At 35.0% G+C, this 19567-nt stretch overlaps 1 protein-coding gene and 1 pseudogene across 3 annotated transcripts; one reads left to right on the top strand and one right to left on the bottom strand.

The window, feature by feature from the left end:
* Positions 1 to 519: 519 nt before the first annotated feature.
* Positions 520 to 4696, bottom strand: LOC117908812 (TOM1-like protein 1). Of its 3 annotated transcripts, XM_034822583.1 has the most exons (5): positions 4615 to 4671; positions 4437 to 4476; positions 3689 to 4290; positions 2855 to 3100; positions 520 to 1237 (listed from the first exon to the last, which is right to left on the bottom strand). In XM_034822583.1, exons 3-5 carry the CDS (start codon positions 4205 to 4207, stop codon positions 815 to 817), a joined length of 1188 nt encoding a protein of 395 aa, XP_034678474.1. In that variant the 5' UTR covers positions 4208 to 4290; positions 4437 to 4476; positions 4615 to 4671; the 3' UTR covers positions 520 to 814. The 3 variants fall into 3 exon arrangements, with proteins under 3 accessions (XP_034678474.1, XP_034678475.1, XP_034678473.1); XM_034822584.1 differs by lacking the exon at positions 4437 to 4476 and having other exon boundaries at positions 4615 to 4696; XM_034822582.1 differs by lacking the exon at positions 4615 to 4671 and having other exon boundaries at positions 4437 to 4606.
* A 1957-nt stretch (positions 4697 to 6653) lies between these two features.
* LOC117908807 lies at positions 6654 to 19242 on the top strand (annotated as a pseudogene).
* Positions 19243 to 19567: the final 325 nt, after the last annotated feature.

Here is a 19567-nt window from a genome sequence, read left to right as displayed (position 1 = left end):
TTTCAAAAATGCTTTCTAAATTTTATCAGAATTTTTTTTCAGAAACACTTTTTATAATAGAAGTGTTTTCTAAGAACATTGTTAAACAGACTCTAATACAGATTGTCACAATAATGTCAAACTCTAATACTGATTGTCACTCTGAGCAGGATAGAGGCTGGGAGTGAGAGACTTGCCTGTCAATTTACTAGAAAAACAAGTCCACTTAATCCATATATGTCTTAATGGAGCAAACACCACAATGTTGCAAGTCTAACAGAGATATTGTACCATGAAAGAATTATTTTTATACAGTATATATCACGGCCAAGGTTGAGCAAGCTTCCACAAAAACTTCGAGAAAAAGTAATTTATCTGACAAGGACGCAGATGTAAATTCTGATACTAAAAACTTCACAATAGGAAAGTGATGTTTAATTCGCATCAGAGGACGCAATCAAGCAGTTCAACGAATGATTATCTGAGTTTCAACACAAACCATGGTCCCTTTTCTCCTCCCCACAAACAAAAGGATAATAATTGTAGTAAAATATGCAAGTCATTGCTTTAAATAAGTTTATATCGAATCTTTCTTTCTATACCATGTCAAGCGGTAATATAGTGAAGTTCAAACATGAACTACTTACACAAATACACAAATGTGTGGAGGTAATGGAAATAGAACTCAAATGAAAAGTCACCAGTCCTGTTCATGAAGGCTATAGACCTTTTAAGCATCAAACTAAGAGTCTCATTGACGCCTAAATCCCATGATATCAACACCATCAAAGCTCCTATGCTAAATTATGAAATAAGAAATTTAATGTAGAGTCACTCAAAAGGAGATGAGGTCATCTTTTGGTGATTGCTGCTTCTTGGCATCATGGGTTCCTTCCGATGTACCCCCAGCTTTCTTCCCAAAGATCATCTCGTCAAGATCATCCATCATTTCATCATGGTGCCCTCCCTGGGACCCCCCTCGAGAACTGGCTGGTTTTCTAATGAGGGAATCTTCTTTTGCATAGCGAGGTGATTCTTCAGGCTCAACAGCAACGGGTATCATAGCGGGTTCTGGCTCATGAGGAACTTCGGAAGGCTTCATCAACTCCTCATACTTGGAGAGAACTTTCTGGATCTCATCATTCACATTCAAGGCTTCAAAGAGCAGTGCCTCATCATCTCCAGCTGTCTCAATGATTCTCTGGACAGTGAATTGGGATTGATGACACTGTTGTACAAGGGTGGTAGTTAAGTCATCCTGCATCAGGGAAGTAAAGAATCCATTTATGTTACTGAACTCTCACCAGCATTAATGCTTAAAGTAAAAAAACAAGAAAGAATTGTTGCCTGATTCTCAAAAAGGCAAAAAGTCATTCCAATATTGAATCAAATAATTCCTTTACTTCTTACCCTTGAAAGCAGAATAACCTATGAAATGAAACAAAGAGGTAAAATCATATTTTTGTAGAATAAGGATCTAAATAAAAGTTTTGTAACACATGCAAATTCCAGATCTGTTATGAGTTAAACATAATGTTTGGTTCTTATCAAAATATGTACAGGAAATTAGCCGACTCAATATATATATATATATATATCCTGTCATGGCTTGATAAGAACAAACGCAATGGATCTATACACGTAGAAGTAATGTCTTGGCATCCTCATCCTCATCCTCATCCTCCTCATCTCTCATTGCAGTTTCTGTTTACATTTACAATTAGATTCTGTTGTCCATAATAGGAAAAAAAAAAAAAACATCTCCAGCAACTTCATTGCACCCTGGAGATGATCTATAGTTGCGCTTCATCTTATCTTCTTATTTAGTTGAAAATACTAGTTTTACAAGGTTTTCTCCATTACTCTCATCTCACATAATCCTCATACTGCTAAAGATTTGATTTTAAAATTCTGTACACATCCAGGGTGTTTTGACACTAATTAAGCAAGATATCTAAGAAGAGATTTTTTTTTTTTTTTTTTTATTGGTAAATTTTTTGTCCCATTGGAACTTGAACCTGGAACCTCCCACAAACCCTCCCCATCCTTTTACCACTTGAGGCAAGCCGTAAGGGCAATATCTAAGAAGAGACTGTTATAATCAGAAAATTAAAACTCATTCATTCTCACTAATTTCCAGCACAAGATATCCCCAAAATCTACCATATTTTGTAAAAGCTATGGTCTAAAACCTGTCTGAGTAGCTCAGATGCTTCATTATAACAAGAAGATATTCAAATATTCAATCTAAATCAATTATCAGATAGTTATACAAGTACCAACTTCATCTATATAATTAAATAGACTATTATATTCTTACCATAAATGTCTATACAATCTAAACCAGCAAGCTGTATGCACAAGTACAAATTTAAAAATGAAAATATACAACTAAGTCAAGAAAGAGAAGTGCACACTCAACTAAATTAAAAAAAAAAAAAATTGATAAATAAAAAAATTAGTCGAAAGGAAACCAAATATGCAATCTAAATTAACAAGGTGGCATGCACAAGCAGCAAGTAAAAATGTAATAATGGGAGTATATAACTAGCTAGACAAAGAGATGTACACAACCAATTAAAGAGAGTATATTAGAAGATGAAAAGTTAACTTCATTTTATAACACAATCCAAAAAGCAATTTCTGAGGAATTACAAAATTAAGAGTGAAGAAAAAACCTAATACAATGGAAGCTTTAGTATATTTGACCTACTCAATTATGAGGACATGAGAAGTCAAAGGCAAGCAGCCAGATGGATGGAGTTCGTGGGTCTCATCTCGTAAACAACAAATTATAATTCCCATATTAAGCAAAAATGGGACATTCACAACATGATAAACACAAAATCAAAACTGTTGCAAGAAACAAAAATACCTTTAAAGCATCTTGTTGCGGAGAAGATGATAAAACCGTAGTCAGAAGTTCAATGCTATTTCGCGCCACATCAAATGTTTCCTTGGTTTGTTCTGGTGAAAAGCGATGAACAGGAATATCATGATGAACTTCTTGGGCAAGATTGGCATTTGATTCTGAAGCCGAAACCGAGCGTGGAGGGGTAAATATAGGGGCCAAACTCTCATTATCACGACCAGGGAACCTGATACCCCTAGATTTAAGACTCTAAAAACAGGAGAGATATAAGAAAAGGTCAAAGGAATATGAACTCCAAACTTCTTAATCTAGAAGCACACAATATCATTTTGTTGTAAATCATGCATCATTCATGTTGCCAACCAGCACAAATTTTTCATTAAAACCCTATACATTCAAAAAGTCCAAAGAAACTCTTTTCGAGCTAAATTTAATGTCAAAGCTCTCTTTCTTCCTACATTTGTCAATCCTGCATTTGGCTAACAGAAAATCTTGAATTTAATATTTTTGTCGTTTTGAAAAGCTGCCGCAGCAAAGCCAGACAGTTATATCAAGCATTGCAGTCAAGTCAATATTTGTTCTGTAAACCAGGTCATGAAAATTTAGAACCCACATGTTCAATTCCTTTTCCTACATTTTGTCGGAAAAATATATTGTTTTTAAATTCTTTTCCCATCTGATCATCAGGATTAGCAATAAAGCATAACTGTAAATCTTTTGAACATTCTTCCCTCTAAGGATTCAACATTCTGCCCAAACAGAATCTATTAGAATTCAAAGTTTAAACAACAAATTATTAAAAATGAAAAAACAGGCCACATTTTGGAATAATTATACCTTGTATGTTTCCTCATAAACAGGCAAATAGCGAAGCTCGTTTGCAGACTCACCCCAGGCTTCGATCAAAATCAAAACCTTGTTCCGATTATTTACAACAGTTTGAGGATCATCAATAAGTTTCACCATCTCATCAAGCACCCTCTCTGCTGCCACCTCCGAAAATGCCTTCTCACAGTTCTTGACAACAGTTTCAAGCAATACCAAGGCCAAGTACTGAACCCTAGGGTTCTTCAGCATGATTCGCTTCTTTATGCCTCGGATCAAATCAACACTATTGATCTTATCATTATTGACCATGTCACACAGATCAAGGTTCAGGGCCCAATCGGGCTCGTCTAGGGTTTCTGCAGTGGCTTCTTCCACAATTTTCTCCGTCTGATTTGGACCTTGGAAAAGCTCCCTCATCTTGAAGCTCATTGAACTCATCCCAGCGCTCATCTTTTTACCCACCTCGACCCCTCCGATCTTGAGGCGCTCGCCGAGGGCGGTCACTTTGTCCATCAAATTGTCGCTCATCTTCTCCCAAACCCTACTTCCAAATCCTCAACCCTTCAAACGCTAATTCCTGAATCTCCAAAACGCTCGCAACACACCTTAACCTGAAATTTTACAAACCCTAGAAAAACTCAGAACAAAAAAATGATAATATTTTCCCTAGTTTTCCTCAGTTCTCCAGAAAACAAACAGCAACCACGTATCCTCACAAAAAGAAACCCTAATGTCTAATCACAAAAGCCTCGCTTACCAAAAATCACGAGAGACCTCCACGTTTGGTCGGTGAGATACTAATAATGATAAAAATAAAAATCAATCCAAATTAATGACTTTCCAACTTTCAGTAAAAAACAGAAAAACTGAGGAATTTTCTTTCCCTCTCTTCACAGTTTTCTAAGGAACCAAACAGACTGGAGATCACGAGATACCTTGAAATGCAAGGCAACAAAGGTAATCGCGTGTGAAAACGGCGTCGTTGACTCGCAATACCTCGAAATCACAGGCTCACTTCTTCCTTCTATAGGAATACGGTATACCGTATAGCTATGTATGATGTATCTAACATTGAAAATTTTATATTTTTATTTTTATTTTTATTTTTATATGCTTTTTAAAAATAAAATTTTTAATTTTAAAATATTTTAGATTAATTTTTTATAAATCCATTGATTTTTTTTTAAAGTAAAACTTCAACTTCATTTTTTTTAAGGTTTTTTATTATTTATTTTTGGATTAATGAATTTACACGTTTTAATATGATTCAAAATTTATATATTTATCTTAGATTCCTTTATTTAGTTAGTAGTTTCATAAATATTTTTTATATTAAGAGATCTTATTGTATATTTTTCTATCCAATGGATATAATATATAATTTTTGCATTTATTGTGTCCCTCGTTATACACATGATTAAATTAAAATATAATTTAATTAATTTTTTTTTTCATTTTTAACTCATAGAATGATTAAAAAACTACTTTTGAACAAAGTAACTTATAAAATTCATAATATAATTTATTTTTAATATAATTAAGATTTTTAAGAAATCAAAAAATTTTAAAAATTAGAAAAGAAATTAACTGAGAGAGCGGGTTGGGTCATTTGGAACGCAAACCGGCCCATATTTTTCTTGTGTTTCTCTTTATTTTATTTTTATAATTTAATGATTTTTCAATATGAGTTCCAAAAATTTTAAATTTTATAACAAGTGCTTGAAAATGAGCTATTCTCATTCAACATACATTTTTTATTAGACTCGTATAACAATAGTTTTGTTCGTCTTTCAAAAACTCATATGTGAAGTGCTTGAAATGGACTATACTTAGTTTCACGTACCTTTTCCCATTTGCTATGATAAGCAAAATTACTTGGTTTAAAAGAGAGCGATATTTTAAATATTTTGAAAAAAAGAAAACTTTGCTTACAAATACTTATAACGTTTTCAAATATTTTATGTCTTAATCAAATGAGGTCATCACCTGTACAGATGAACACTAGAACTCTCTGGGAACCTCAAAGGTTTCTTATTACTTTAGAACTATTTAGAAACTTTTGTTTGCGAGTATATATGAAATTTCTTTGTAATTTTATAGAATTCAATACATCATTCTCTTATCTTCTATTCGTTTGTAGAGAAGTGTGGATCTCTCTATATTAGATTCTTTCATAACTTTTTTACCTTTTTATAAAAGTTTAAATGACAAATCATTTGAGTAAGTTGTAGTATTAGAATTTATCAAATAAAAGTCGTTGTCTCTCACTCTCGAACAACTACACCCACTCTATATAAAATGATATGTTAATTGGAATGTTGTAAAACAACAAAAAAATGATGAAAGCTTAAACGATAGATCATTTGAGCAAGCTGTGGCTTAAATGATGATATGTTAATTAGAATGTTATATAACAACAGAAAATGATGATACGACTTTAATTAATGTGATGACAAAGACATATAATGTATTAGAGAGCCTTCAATCGACAAATTAATTGAAATAAATATAGAATGCTTCAAATTAATTGCAACAAGGCCCATCTAAAAGTTTGAGAGGCAAAAAAAAAAAAAAAAAAAAAAAAAAAAAAAGTTGTGGATGTGACACATGAAACAAAATTGTTTCCATTAGGATTCTACGCCCATAGGGCCGTGGCATACCCATCATACCAAACAAGATGATAATTTATGGGAAACATCATATAATATAAATTCAATTTTTTTTAATATATGATTTGTAAATTCAATTTTAATTAGCTACAGAAGTTTAAAAAGCCTGCAGTCGGGTCTCAGTAATACATGTTCGGAGGCCAGTGGGTGACAAAAGCAGCAGATCCTTAGGTGGTCTGACTGGTGAGGAGTAGCGAAATTTTTTATTTTTTTTTTATTTTTACCAATCGAATTCTTGGGCTATATATATATATATTTTTCTTTCTATTTTCATTCTCATTTTTCCTCCGATTTTTCAGGAATCCAGCGTTTTCTAGTTTTTTTTTAGAATATTTTGAAGATCACAAGTTTATTAATAACCGTTAACGTGAGTATTTATCACTTGCAGAGTCCTCAAGTCTCAGAATCTCCAAGGATCTCTTCCACCTGAGCTGGTGAAGCTTCCATACCTCCAAGAAATGTGAGTTTTCTAACTTAATTTTTCTGCCAATTTTGCCCTCGCCCATTTCCTAAATTACCCATTTAGGACTTCAACTAACTTAATTGTAATTCATCTCCATCACAGTGACCTCGCCCGCTACTACCTCAGCGGTTCAATCCCTCCAGAATGGGGTACAATGCAACTAGTAAGCATGTATGCTCTCTCTCTCCATCTATGTGTATGTAGTTGAAATTTTGATGGCTTATTCAATATAAATCTTTAAGCATTTCATTTTTATTTTTATTTTTATTTTTATTTTTATTTTTTTTGAATTTGATATGTGGGTGTTTTTGCACATCTTTGCTTGGGAACCGGTTAACTGGTTCGATTCCGAAAGAGCTTGAAAACATCTCTACTCTTGCATATCTGTAAACTTCTAATTGCCCATTTGTTTCCCTTTTCAGCATGTGATCTTTTAAGAATTATTGTTTCTGATGCAAAAGTTTGGATTTGATACGCGTAGAACCGTAGAGTTCAATCAGCTATCAGGGGTTCTTCCTCCGGAGCTTGGGAATCTGCCCAGTATAGAGAGAATGTAAGACCCTTTTGTTTGTAGATTTTGCCAGTTATGGGTGTTACTGGTTTTTTCGATTATTAAGGCTGATGGGTTTAATGGTTTGGTTGTATTTTTTTGTTGTTGAAGACTTCTTTGCTCGAACAACTTCACTGGGGAGTTACCACAAACATTTGCAGGGTTTACCACATTGAAGGACTTGTAAGATTTTGAAGTGTCCTTTCTTTTTTTTCGGGTTTTTGTATGCATGAATTAGCATCCATTTTTTTGTTAATTCTGATATTGGGGCTATTGGTTCTTTGTTTTAATTCAATGCAGTCGGGTTGCAGATAATCAGTTCACAGGAAAGATACCCAATTTTATACAGAACTGGACAAAACTTGAAAAATTGTGAGAGCTTTGCTGAATCTGATGTTTGAGTTGGTATGAGTGGCTTGATTTCATTTATAATCACATATTCTAATTGAAAGTTGCTACTGACAGAGTGATTTAAGGGAGTGGTTTCAGTGGGCCAATTCCTTCTGGCATTGCCCTTTTGACAAAAATTACCGACTTGTGAGTAAAGCTCTCCTATGCAATAGCTTTGATAATTTAAATGGATTGAAATTTTTAAATTTTTATTTCTTATTAAATTTCTATGTGCAGGAGAATCAGTGACCTGAATGGAACTGCAGCAACTTTTCCACCATTGAGTGATATGAGAAACTTGAAAACACTGTGAGTTGAATGCCCTTTATAATACACAGTACATAGAACATATTTTCAAGATTTCTAGTGATATATATTTGATTTGATTGCAGGATATTGAGGAGTTGCAATATTGTTGGCCCACTATCTGATTACCTCGGGGAAATGACAAAATTGAAAACCCTGTCAGTGTATATTTAGTTTCTTTTCCCCTTTACCTGTTGCAGACTAATTGTTAAGATTCTTTGAAACATGTTTTTCTGCTATTCAGAGATTGTTTCATGTTACGACTTCTTGCATAGCTTGTGATATCCTTTGAGTGGTCAATGTAGCTTTGTGATTTGACTAATTTGGATTTCGAATAAGCTGCTTAGCGCTTGCATTGTTTGTATGAATAGATAGAAAATAAGACCCTGGAGACATGTTGGGTAGACTCCTAGTAGTCTGGCTTTTCTATAACTTCACAAATGCTTCTTCGAGTGTCATATTCACTGCTAAATAGGAGTCTGCTTATTGAATGAGCACACATGTAGCTGTTTGCACCTGCCTATTCATCATGTGTGTTTCATGACATATCAAATAAAAATTAATAAATAGCCATTTTGTCTTCTGAAGTGGATGGCTTTATGAGTTTAGTTGTCATAATTTCTGGGATCTAGATTCTTAATCTGACAAAATGTGGAAAGGGAATCTTTACTCGCAGATAATTTAGACCATCTGAAATGCACCTAGAGTAGTATTTTGAGCCAAGAAGAAAAACAGATGGTTAATTATAAGCTGCCAGTATCCAGTGACAAATGGTAATCATAAACGGTTGTGTGGTATACAGAACTTGAGACATAGCTCCTACTTTGTATCATTTGCCTTATTAAGAAATTGTTATGATGCATACACAATTCCCTAAACTTCATACTTGTTCATTTCAGCATGTCATTTCTGTTTCTTGGTATTGTTTTTCCATTCTGAGGAGTTCGACTCTTTCGGTGTAGAGCAATTTTTAATGCATTCTGTTTATGAATTCTCCTGCAGAGATCTGAGTTTTAACAAACTAACTGGAGAAATTCCAAGCAGCTTTGTTAGTGTATCAAAGGCAGATTACATGTAAGCAGTCTGTTTTCAGATGAAAATTTCTTATTCAGGTCTTGACAACTATTCAAGCTGATTCCAAGCAGTGAAATTACCTAAAAATTGACAGTCTGAAATGAAAAACCAATGTAATGGCCTAAATGAACTAAGAAAGCTTAGAGGATGTGGAGTTGAATTGATTTTAAGACTAAACCACATAGGTTAGGCTTCAATACTAAATCTGAAAGATGAGTTTAACGGTCTAAATGAAGAAAGAAGCCCAATGTGCTACAAGTAAAGGTTAATCTAAAAGACCCAAGTTAATTGCCTAAATGAACCAGGAGATTTTAGAGCATAGGATCAAATTGAACAAGTGACTAAATCACATATGTTGGCTTTAAAAGCCTTCATAAAACAACACTGAATAAACTCATCCTGATTGATTGAAAACTAATTTTGGTCCTCAAAGGGGAATTACTACTAAATTTTTCCTGTCATGCTTCAGATGTTACTGTACTGAAGAAAACTGCTTGAGCAATACTAAAGTTGGACATATCAATGTTATGTAGGTATTTTACCAGAAACATGCTAACTGGAGCCATGCCTGATTGGATGCTGAAAAGAGGAGACAACTAGTAAATTTTTTTCTCAAATGCTTTATATATTGTTGTGGTTATGTTTGTTTGTTCCTACTCATCACATGTTGAACCATCAATTTGCCTTTATTACTTTCTTGCTTTTTCTTCTTTATTAGTTTTAATGGATATATATTTTCATCCTTACGTCAAATAAATTTGGCTTTGAATGCTGATTCTATGTTTGGCCATGAATTCTGATTATTGGTTAATATTTAACATATTTGGGTAGCAAACATTCTGTTAGTTCTAAAATTTGGAAGAGATAACAGTTCTTTTATTTTGTTGTACTAAGGAATCTGATTAAAACTGTTCCTACTTTATATGTGAAGACATAATACAAAATTTTTCATGCAAACACGACTTCCTCATTCCTTGACACAAACAACAGCTGTACATTGAAAACTCTTGCAACAAAAAGCAATAAGTCTTTTCCCACTCTCTTTTGCATATAACTTGGATTCTAGACAAAAAAGAGGGTGATATGTGAGGATGGATAGATGGATTGTAGAGTATTTTAGGCTTAGGGTAATAGTTCTTTGCACTATAGCTTGAAGTGGTTTAGGACCACTCCTAAAAGAACAACTAAGCTATTGGTTGTGTGTTGCATAGCTAAGGGCACAAGACACTTCATCTCTTGGGTTATTTGGAAATAAAGTTTAGGTAATCAAATACTGTGTATGCAATTTCTGTTTCATGTATGTTCATGATTTATTAACTTGATGTTCATTCTGCATGCAAAACAATGATGAATTAAACTGCGACTTCTGGGTGCAGTGATCTTTCATTCAATAACTTTATTAGTGAAAGCCCAAGAGGATGTCAAGAACGGAGTGTGTAAGAATACTTTCATCTGACATAAGATATTTCTTTTCAGTTTTATTTTGCTGTGTAAAATCATCTGTTTAGCATCTAAACTTTTAATATTGTTATATTTTCTAGAGAAATTTGTTTGGAAGCTCATCAGGAGGAAATAACTTGTGAGTTTATAATTCCATTTTAAGCATTCGAATAAACAAATTTTTTCTGAAGCCAATAATCTTTTGCTAGCACTATGATTCTTTCCTTGTCATGTAATATTCAAATATGATGTTGTGATGCTGACTTTTTCTGGGCATTACGTTGTTTTCTCAGTGGAATCGTCTCATGCTTGAGAAGCTTTAATTGCCCAAAAAGTAAGTTTAAATATTATATGTTATCTTGACATTGTTAATTAAGAAATACAAAAGAATGAAATTAATGGAAGAATATAAAGGGATTTTCACTTTCCATAACTTGAGATGAATCTGATTAAGATTTCTTGCTTCAACTCAAAATTTGTGCTTCTAGTGTTGATAAAACACCTGATCAGACCAGCTTTGTAGAGGACCCACATTTCAGCACACTGTGTCTCAAAATCTCTTCAAGATAGGCATTCTCCTTTCAAGTGCTTTGCCTTGTGCATTTAGGGTACTGCTAATGCATTTGGGGTTGAAATCTTGCCATTGGATCACATGATCTATTAAAAATGGATTGGAATACAGTCCAAAACAGTGTTGCAAGTTTGCTGATTAAAGTAAAAGTTCGGGAAGGGTGGTTAATGGATGTATTTTATTGACCCTTTTTCTAAATATCCTTTTCCTTTGCTTGTTCAATTTCACCAATCTATTGTGGCTTTTTTTTCCAGAGTCTTACTCCATGCACATAAATTGTGGTGGAAAAGAAGTAATTGTTGATGGAAATACCAAATATGAAGATGATACAGATTCTGGTGGACCATCAAAGTTCTATCAGAGTAGAACAAACTGGGCATTCAGCAACACTGGTCACTTCATGGACAATGACCGTCCCACGGACTCCTTTATTGGGACAAGCATGTCTAGATTCACCATGGAAAATTCTGGATTGTATACAACTGCACGCCTCTACTCCCTGTCTCTCACTTTTTATGGATTTTGTCTGGAAAATGGAAACTACACAGTAAAGCTTCACTTTGCAGAGATCACCTTTACTGATGACAAAACATATAGCAGCCTTGGAAGGCGTTTGTTTGATTTTTATGTTCAGGTAATGAATCACATTACTTCCATGTTCACCAACCAAAGTTCTAATTTTAAAAAGTACTAAGAAACTTTAGCATTTTGGATTCAAGCCATTTCGAGTTCTTGACTTTCACCTTTATAAAAATTCAATTTTTTGGCCCAATGTATTTGAGTTCTAGTTGGTGTGGTTTGTTGCAGCATGAGCTGGTTCTCAAGGATTTCAATATTGAGGATGAAGCAGGGGGTGTTGGTAAGGAAATCATAAATTTTTTTACTGCAGTTGTGACTAATAATGCCTTGGAAATACTCTTCTATTGGGCTAGGAAAGGGACTACAGGTATCCCAGTTAGAGGAATTTATGGTCCTCTTATATCAGCTATTTCTGTGGACCTTGGTACGTCACACATTTTCTGAGCTTGTTTTATGAATTTTCATTATCATTTTTGTTAAGAAGCAAGATATGCGTATTGAGCCCAGTTGAAGAATAGGGTTTCACGGGAATAATTTTCTTTCATTGAGATTATTCTTTTATAGAGTTTACAACATATACAAATCTTTCAAATTAGGAAACTAAATCACTGATTAAAAGGAAATAATAACTCCTAACAATTACTTTCCTAAAAATACAAAGATTGACAACTAATAAATAACTTCTAATAATTACTTTCCTAAAAATACAAAGATTGACAACTAATAAATAATTTACAGCTTTACAAAGTTATTTCTTTCCATATCAGTTTCAGCTTTCCAACACTCCCCCTCAAGCTGGCTTAAAGATATCTTCCATAGCGCCATTTGATGCGACTCATGGTAGCTTAGCTTTAAAGGCGTATCAACAAAATTTATACCTTAAATACTATTACTAAAGTAGCCAAGCTACTATAGCATAGTGGTTCTAGGATCGTTCACTGGGAAGGGTTTTCGCAAACACGAGCGATATTCAAATTAGGAAAATAGGTGATTTTCTTATGGATGTTAGCTTTAAAAGAAGATGAAAATGTTTTAGAGAGATTTAAACTAACTTATGCTAACATTAAAGACTAAAATAAAAGGGTGTAAAAACAAGTTTCTCAAAGATAGGATAACTATGCTCTGACTCTTATGCAAATTGGAAATCTCAGGATAGGCTCCTCGCGTTGGGGTTGCAACTATGGTGATGCTTGCTTCCCGAACCGGTATGGATTTAGCAAATCAAGTTTTAATCCTTTAAAATGGCAAAACAGATGGTAGTGGATTTTATCAATGGTTATTCACCTTAGACTTCCTTTGAATGGCTCGTAAGAGATAACTAATGGTCTAAAGCCAAAAGCTTACCAAATATTGGCAACTCAAAGTCATTCCAGGTGATAAACTCACCTTTCAATGGCCATTGAAATTGGTTTTAATGGATTAATGCAAAACTTGGAATTGAAAACCTCACCTTCCAATAGCTCGTAGGAGATAACTAATGGATAGAAATCCAAAAACTTATCAAGTATTGGCCGTTGGAAGTTGTCCAAAGGAAATAAAAACCAAAATTTACATTAATGAACCATTAATGAAAAACGACTACCTTACCTTCCGGGTGCGAGAAATTTCCATGGGATTGCATCCAAGCCATCACATAACATCCATACTTTGAGAAACTTAAAGGTTTTAGCCAACCATCCTCTGAGGAAAAGTCCTCAGAGGCTGTTTGGCTACTAAGAAAATGAGAAAGAAAAGAGAAAAGAAGAAAAACAGAGCTTTATATTATTCTAAGCTAATGTACAGAGGATCGATCACCCCATCCGTCCATTCCCATCCAATTCCGTTTGGAGGTGTTGTGCACCTCTATATATAGCAAAATTACAAGATAAAGCCTTATGATGGCTGAATACAAGGTTACAAAAGGAATTTACATGAGAAAATATCAAGCTAAAAATATCTGGGAAGTCGGTGGTGCGTGCGTGGAGAAACAGAGGAGATTTGGCATTTTCGCAATGTGAATTTCTCCTTGCGAAAATTTCGCAATGTTGCGAAATGGCAAAATTTCACATCGTGAGGAAAATCCCCTTGCGAAATTTCGCAAGGAGAAATTCACCTTGCGAAATTCCCGCAAGGTTTGATGCAGTTGTCTTCTGAAGGCCATATCTTCCTCATTTCAGCTCCAAATTGTACACGGTTTGAAGTGTTGGATTCTTGACTTCCTGAGCTTTGAAATGGTATATAGTATGTAGAAAATTGATTTCGGGAAGTGCCCCAAAAGTGCGAAAGAAGACTGCAGCTATTGTCCTCTGTTTTCTTCACTTTGCTTGTTTTTCCTCTTTGCATTCTCTTTGCTTGTGCTCGTGTTTCCACTTGAAATTCAAGTCTGTAAACTTCCAAAATCCTTGCTTTAACTTGTCCAATTAGCTCCTCCATCATTTGGCATGCTTGAATTGATTCATAAGCTGATAAAAACATGTAAACTTGCCACAAAATGGTTAAAACCAATTACTAAGGACCTTAATGAATTAATTGGGTTAAATGAATATGATTACTACACAAAGGTGCTTAAAACCATTATAATTAGGTCTACAAAATAGCACTTTTTGGTAGTAATCACATAGCCAGCTTGCCAACTAGAAAATCGAATTGCCTCTTGTATAGTCCTTTGGTGAAGACATCAGCCACTTGTTCCTCAGTAGGGATATAGGTCATACAGACCAATCCGTTGTCAATCTTCTCTTTAATGAAATGCTTGTCCACTTCCACATGTTTGGTGCGGTCATGGAGAACTGGATTGTGAGCTACTGAAATTGCTGCCTTGTTGTCACAATACAACTTCATAGGAGACGAACCTGTCATCTTTAACTCTTCCAGTAATCTTCTTATCCACATAATCTCACAAATACCATGAGCTACAACTCTAAACTCAGCCTCGGCACTACTTCTAGCAACCACATTCTGTTTTTTACTTCGCCACGTAACCAAGTTACCACCTACAAATGAACAGTACCCAGAGGTGGACCTTCGATCCACTATGCTTCCAGCCCAGTCTGCATTGGTGTAGGTTTCAATTTGTAGGTGTCCTCGTGACTTGAATAGAAGACCTCTACCTGGTGTCCCCTTTAGATACCTTAGAATCCAATAAATAGCTTCAAAATGCTCTGGTCCAGGCGCATGCATAAACTGACTAACCATACTCACTGAGAATGCTATGTCAGGGCGTGTATGGGATAGGCAAATTAATCTCCCAACAAGTCTCTGATAACGATCCCGGTCCTTCACATTCTTGGCTTTTGTAGGTTGCAGTTTTACATTCAGCTCTATAGGTGTTTCAGCAAGCTTACATCCTAACATACCTATCTCATCAAGAAGATCAAGAACATACTTCCGTTGATTTACAAAGATACCTTCTTTGGACCTAGCAAACTCCATCCCAAGAAAGTATTTTAATGCCCCCAGGTCCTTAATCTCAAATTCCTCAGCAAGTTTCCCTTTCAGTTTCTCTAGTTCATTGCAATCATCCCCAGTTAACACAATATCGTCAACATACCCAATTAAGATGGCTACTTTACCTTCATTTGAATGTTTGTAGAATATCGTGTGATCAACTTGACTTTGAGTATATCCATAATGCTTTATTACTTTGCCAAAGCGCTCAAACCAAGCTCTAGGCGACTGCTCAAGTCCGTATAAGGACTTCTTCAATTTGCACACTTTCCTAACTCCAAAACTTTCTTCAAAACCTGGTGGAGGACTCATGAACACTTCCTCCTCTAGGTCTCCATTAAAAAAGGCATTTTTAACATCCAATTGGTGTAAGGGCCAATTGGAATTTATTGCAAGGGACAACAAAACTCTAATCGAGTTTATTTTAGCTACGGGGGCGAAAGTCTCTTGGTAGTCTATCCCATAGGTTTGAGTAAAACCCTTTGCCACAAGTCTGGCTTTGTATCTCTCAACACTTCCATTTGCTTTACTCTTTATTGTAAACACCCATTTGCACCCTACAATTTTTTTTTCCCTTGGTAAATCTACAACCTCCCAAGTGCCATTCTTTTTTAAGGCATTCATTTCCTCGAGCACTGCCAATTTCCAACTCGCTTCATGTAGTGCTTCTTGAATATTTCTAGGTACCATAAGTTTTGAAATATTTGTAGTGAATGCTCTATAGTTGTCACAAAGGTTACTTTAGGAGATATATTTGGCAATGGGATGTTTAGTGCAGGCTCGAGTTCCCTTTCTAAGAGCAATAGGGAGATCAAGGTCTTGCCAGATCTGCTTCAAGGAGTTGAAGTACTTTGTGACGTTGTCCTCCCCTTGTTGTATCTCACCAAGTTTGAGGGTTAATTCAAAGATCTGTGATTGATTCCCTAAATCAGAATACATCTGATTTACATTCTCCCAAACCTCTTGTGCTGTTGGATAGCACATGTAATTAGAGCTAATGTCTTCTTCCATAGAATTCACAAGCCATGTCATCACCATGGAATTCTCAGCATCCCATATAGCATAGTTCAAATCATCCACTGCAGGAGCCTTCTTTTCACATGTCAGGTAGCCCATCTTTCCACGTCCTCTGATGTACATCCGAACTAATTGAGACCATCTTAGAAAGTTGTCACCATTCAAGCGAATCGTGGCGATTTGGACAGAGTGAGATTTCGAGGTGGTAGGACTGATTTTTGAAGAATCAGTAATGATGGGATTGTTCAGAGAAGGTTGAGGAACAGTAGTGGACTCATTTGAATTATCCGACATGGTTTCAAAGAACAGGGATTGAAAGAGAGGAAGAAGGAGGATTTCGGTAAGCAAATTGCTAGCTCTGATACCAAGTTGAAGAATAAGATTTCACGGGAATAATTTTCTTTCATTGAGATTATTCTTTTATAGAGTTTACAACATATTCAAATCTTTCAAATTAGGAAAGTAAATCACTGATTAAAAGGAAAGAATAACTCCTAACAATTACTTTCCTAAAAATACAAAGATTGACAACTAATAAATAACTCCTAATAATTACTTTCCTAAAAATACAAAGATTGACAACTAATAAATAATTTACAGCTTTACAAAGTTATTTCTTTTCATATCAATTTCGGTTTTCCAACGAATCCTGGAAGCTCAAACTTTTAGGAAAATTAATAGTTCAACATGGTATCAGATTGCATTTCCTTTATTTGTTTGAATCCAAATTTTGTCTATCTTTGTCTATTGGGATATGAATCCAAATTTTGTTTGTCCCTCCACCTGTGGGTATGGGGCCACACGTGAGGGAGCTTAAGCTTAAACTTTTAGGAAAATTGGTAATTCAACAATTTTGAATAGTTGGGATGCAAAAAGGTATTGTTCTTCTACTTCTCAAATTACACATTTTTTTAGTTAAGTGATTTGGTTCAGTCTGCACAGCTCCTCTTTTCTTTATGGCACTTGGAACCAACATGGGCATGATTCATTATTTTTTGAAGGGTTTGGCACAAGTCTGTTTTAATATATATATATATATATATACACGGGAAATTTCATCGCTCTTTATGTGGTGCTCTTCTGAAATTTGCCAACAGTTTGAGCATCTTTTTCATGTTTATTTAACTTTGACTCTGAAGAATAAAGGTTGATAAAATATTTTTTGTGATTAGTCTCTTTTTGCAGCATTACTAATGGTTGGATTTTGTTTTTCTTTGTGCCATCATTTGCCTAAAAGCTTCCATTCCATCTGCGTATCTGTTCTAACCCTGTTTTCTTGTTGCAGATTTTTTACCTCCTTCAAGAAAGGGCAGTAGTAATATATCTGTGAGCGTTGTGGTGGGCATTGTGGCTGGAGTCATTCTTCTCATCTTCCAGGTTATCAGTATCCTTTGGTGGAGAGACTGCCTAAGGCGCAAAGATACATTGGAACAAGGTATTGATTATGAAAAATGTTGTATATCAAAACATTTCATTGTTGATGTCGTAGCAGTGGATTGGTTTGCTGGCATTCATGCCAAAACATGGTATCTGATCAGGGTTGATTTCTCTGGATTTAGGAGATACAGTTATAATCCATCAAAATCCTTCTCAAACTATTAGGAATGTAGAAATAATTGCAACCTTTTTTTAGATATATTTCTTATCTAACTTGGCTTCTTCTACAGATTTAAAGGGTCTAGATCAGAAAACTGGTTTGTTTACCCTAAGGCAAATTAAGGTTGCCACAAACAACTTTGATGCTAACAACAAAATTGGAGATGTTGGATTTGGTTCTGTTTACAAGGTATTCAGCACAATAATTAGTTTTCCCTCATTTTATGCATTTAATCTGTTCATTAAGCAGCTTGTTCTCATAAAACTTTATACGGAAGTGAAGACACTATTTCTCAAAATGCAGGGCCTCTTATCGGATGGCACCGTAATTGCAGTGAAGCAGCTTTCTTCCAAGTCAAAACAAGGAAAACCGTGAGTTTGTGAATGAGATAGGCATGATTTCTGATCTTCAACATCCTCATCTTGTGAAGCTCTATGGCTGTTGTATAGAAGGAAATCAATTGTTGCTGATATGAGTACATGGGAAACAACAGCCTTGCTCGTGCTTCATTTGGTCTGTTTTTTTCACATCTGTTTACGTGCCTTACTCAATTGCTTCTGCTATAAAACTACATGTATATGAACTTGTGTGATTTGAGTGCTTCTTACATCTAACTTTTGGTTGATATGATGATTTAGGCCCCGAAGAATGTCAATTACAATTGGATTGGCCAACTAGACACAGGATCTGTGTTGGCATAGCAAGAGGGTTGGCTTATCTTCATGAAGAATCAAGGTTGAAGATCGTCCACTGAGACATCAAGGCCACAAATGTGCTGCTTGATAAGAATCTTAACCCCAAAATATCTGACTTTGGTTTGGCCAAACTTGATGAAGAGGATAACACCCACATTAGCACTAGGATTGCTGGTACATTGTGAGTCACTATCTCCTGATATTTAGTTAATGGGCTTTTTCTTTCTTTTGAATGGATGTCAATGGTTTCTTACTCTTTCAGAATTCAGGTAATCCAGATCTTTATGGCTTTGATAATTTCGGTATCATTATCTATCTTGCCGTTTAGCTCAAATAGGAAGCAGTGATACTGATATCACTTTGGAAACCACATCCTAGAAATTTTTGCTTTTGATCACCAGTGTTTATCCTTCATATCAAATGGAAAATTTGTGTAAAATCATACTCTCATTTTGCAGTGGATATATGGCACCTGAATATGCATTTTGGGGCTATTTAACTGACAAAGCAGATGTTTACAGTTTTGGAATTGTTGCCTTGGAAATTGTCAGTGGAAGAAGAAACACTACTTATAGGCCAAAAGAGGAATGCATCTATCTTCTTGATTGGGTAATTTCGACAACATTCTTTCTTGCATATGTCATCTCTTAATTTTCTCATTCTTAACAGCATGATTTGTTATTTGTGTCGGGAAGCATCATCAACGATGAATGGCTTCATCATTCAAACTACAAGCTGTAAAACCTGTTGAGAACCCAGAGAATAAATTTATCCCCTCACACTGCACTTCCTGTAGCCAAAAGACATGGGCCGATCTGCTGAGTAAAGCAACTAGAACCGACCAAGGACTGGCTGCTTTCCCAGCCTGATCAATGTGGAAGTGAATAGGATCCAAATCATGAACCCCTAACCATGGCTCTTGAATTATATATATATATATATATATATATAATTCAAGAGACTTTTGGATTAATGGATATATTTTCCTATCTTGGGCTGAAGTTATATTCTGATTCATGGCATCCTTGGACCATTTTCCTTAGGTATTATAAATGTACAAAAGCATTGAAAATTGTTCGTCAAAGAGACTTTTGGATTAATGGATATATTT

This window comes from Vitis riparia, chromosome 19 (assembly GCF_004353265.1).
Source record: "Vitis riparia cultivar Riparia Gloire de Montpellier isolate 1030 chromosome 19, EGFV_Vit.rip_1.0, whole genome shotgun sequence".
NCBI lineage: Eukaryota > Viridiplantae > Streptophyta > Magnoliopsida > Vitales > Vitaceae > Vitis > Vitis riparia.
Note: the sequence above shows the minus strand (reverse complement) of the source record. Positions and strands in the feature narration are given on the sequence as shown.

Coding starts and splice junctions, on each gene's coding strand:
- LOC117908812 (XM_034822584.1), bottom strand. CDS start 4,207: ATGAGCGACAATTTGATGGACAAAGTGACCGCCCTCGGCGAGCGCCTC. Junction 3,101..3,688: donor TTTATGAGGAAACATACAAG/GTATAATTATTC, acceptor TCCTGTTTTTAG/AGTCTTAAATCTAGGGGTAT. Junction 1,238..2,854: donor CGCAACAAGATGCTTTAAAG/GTATTTTTGTTT, acceptor TCCCTGATGCAG/GATGACTTAACTACCACCCT.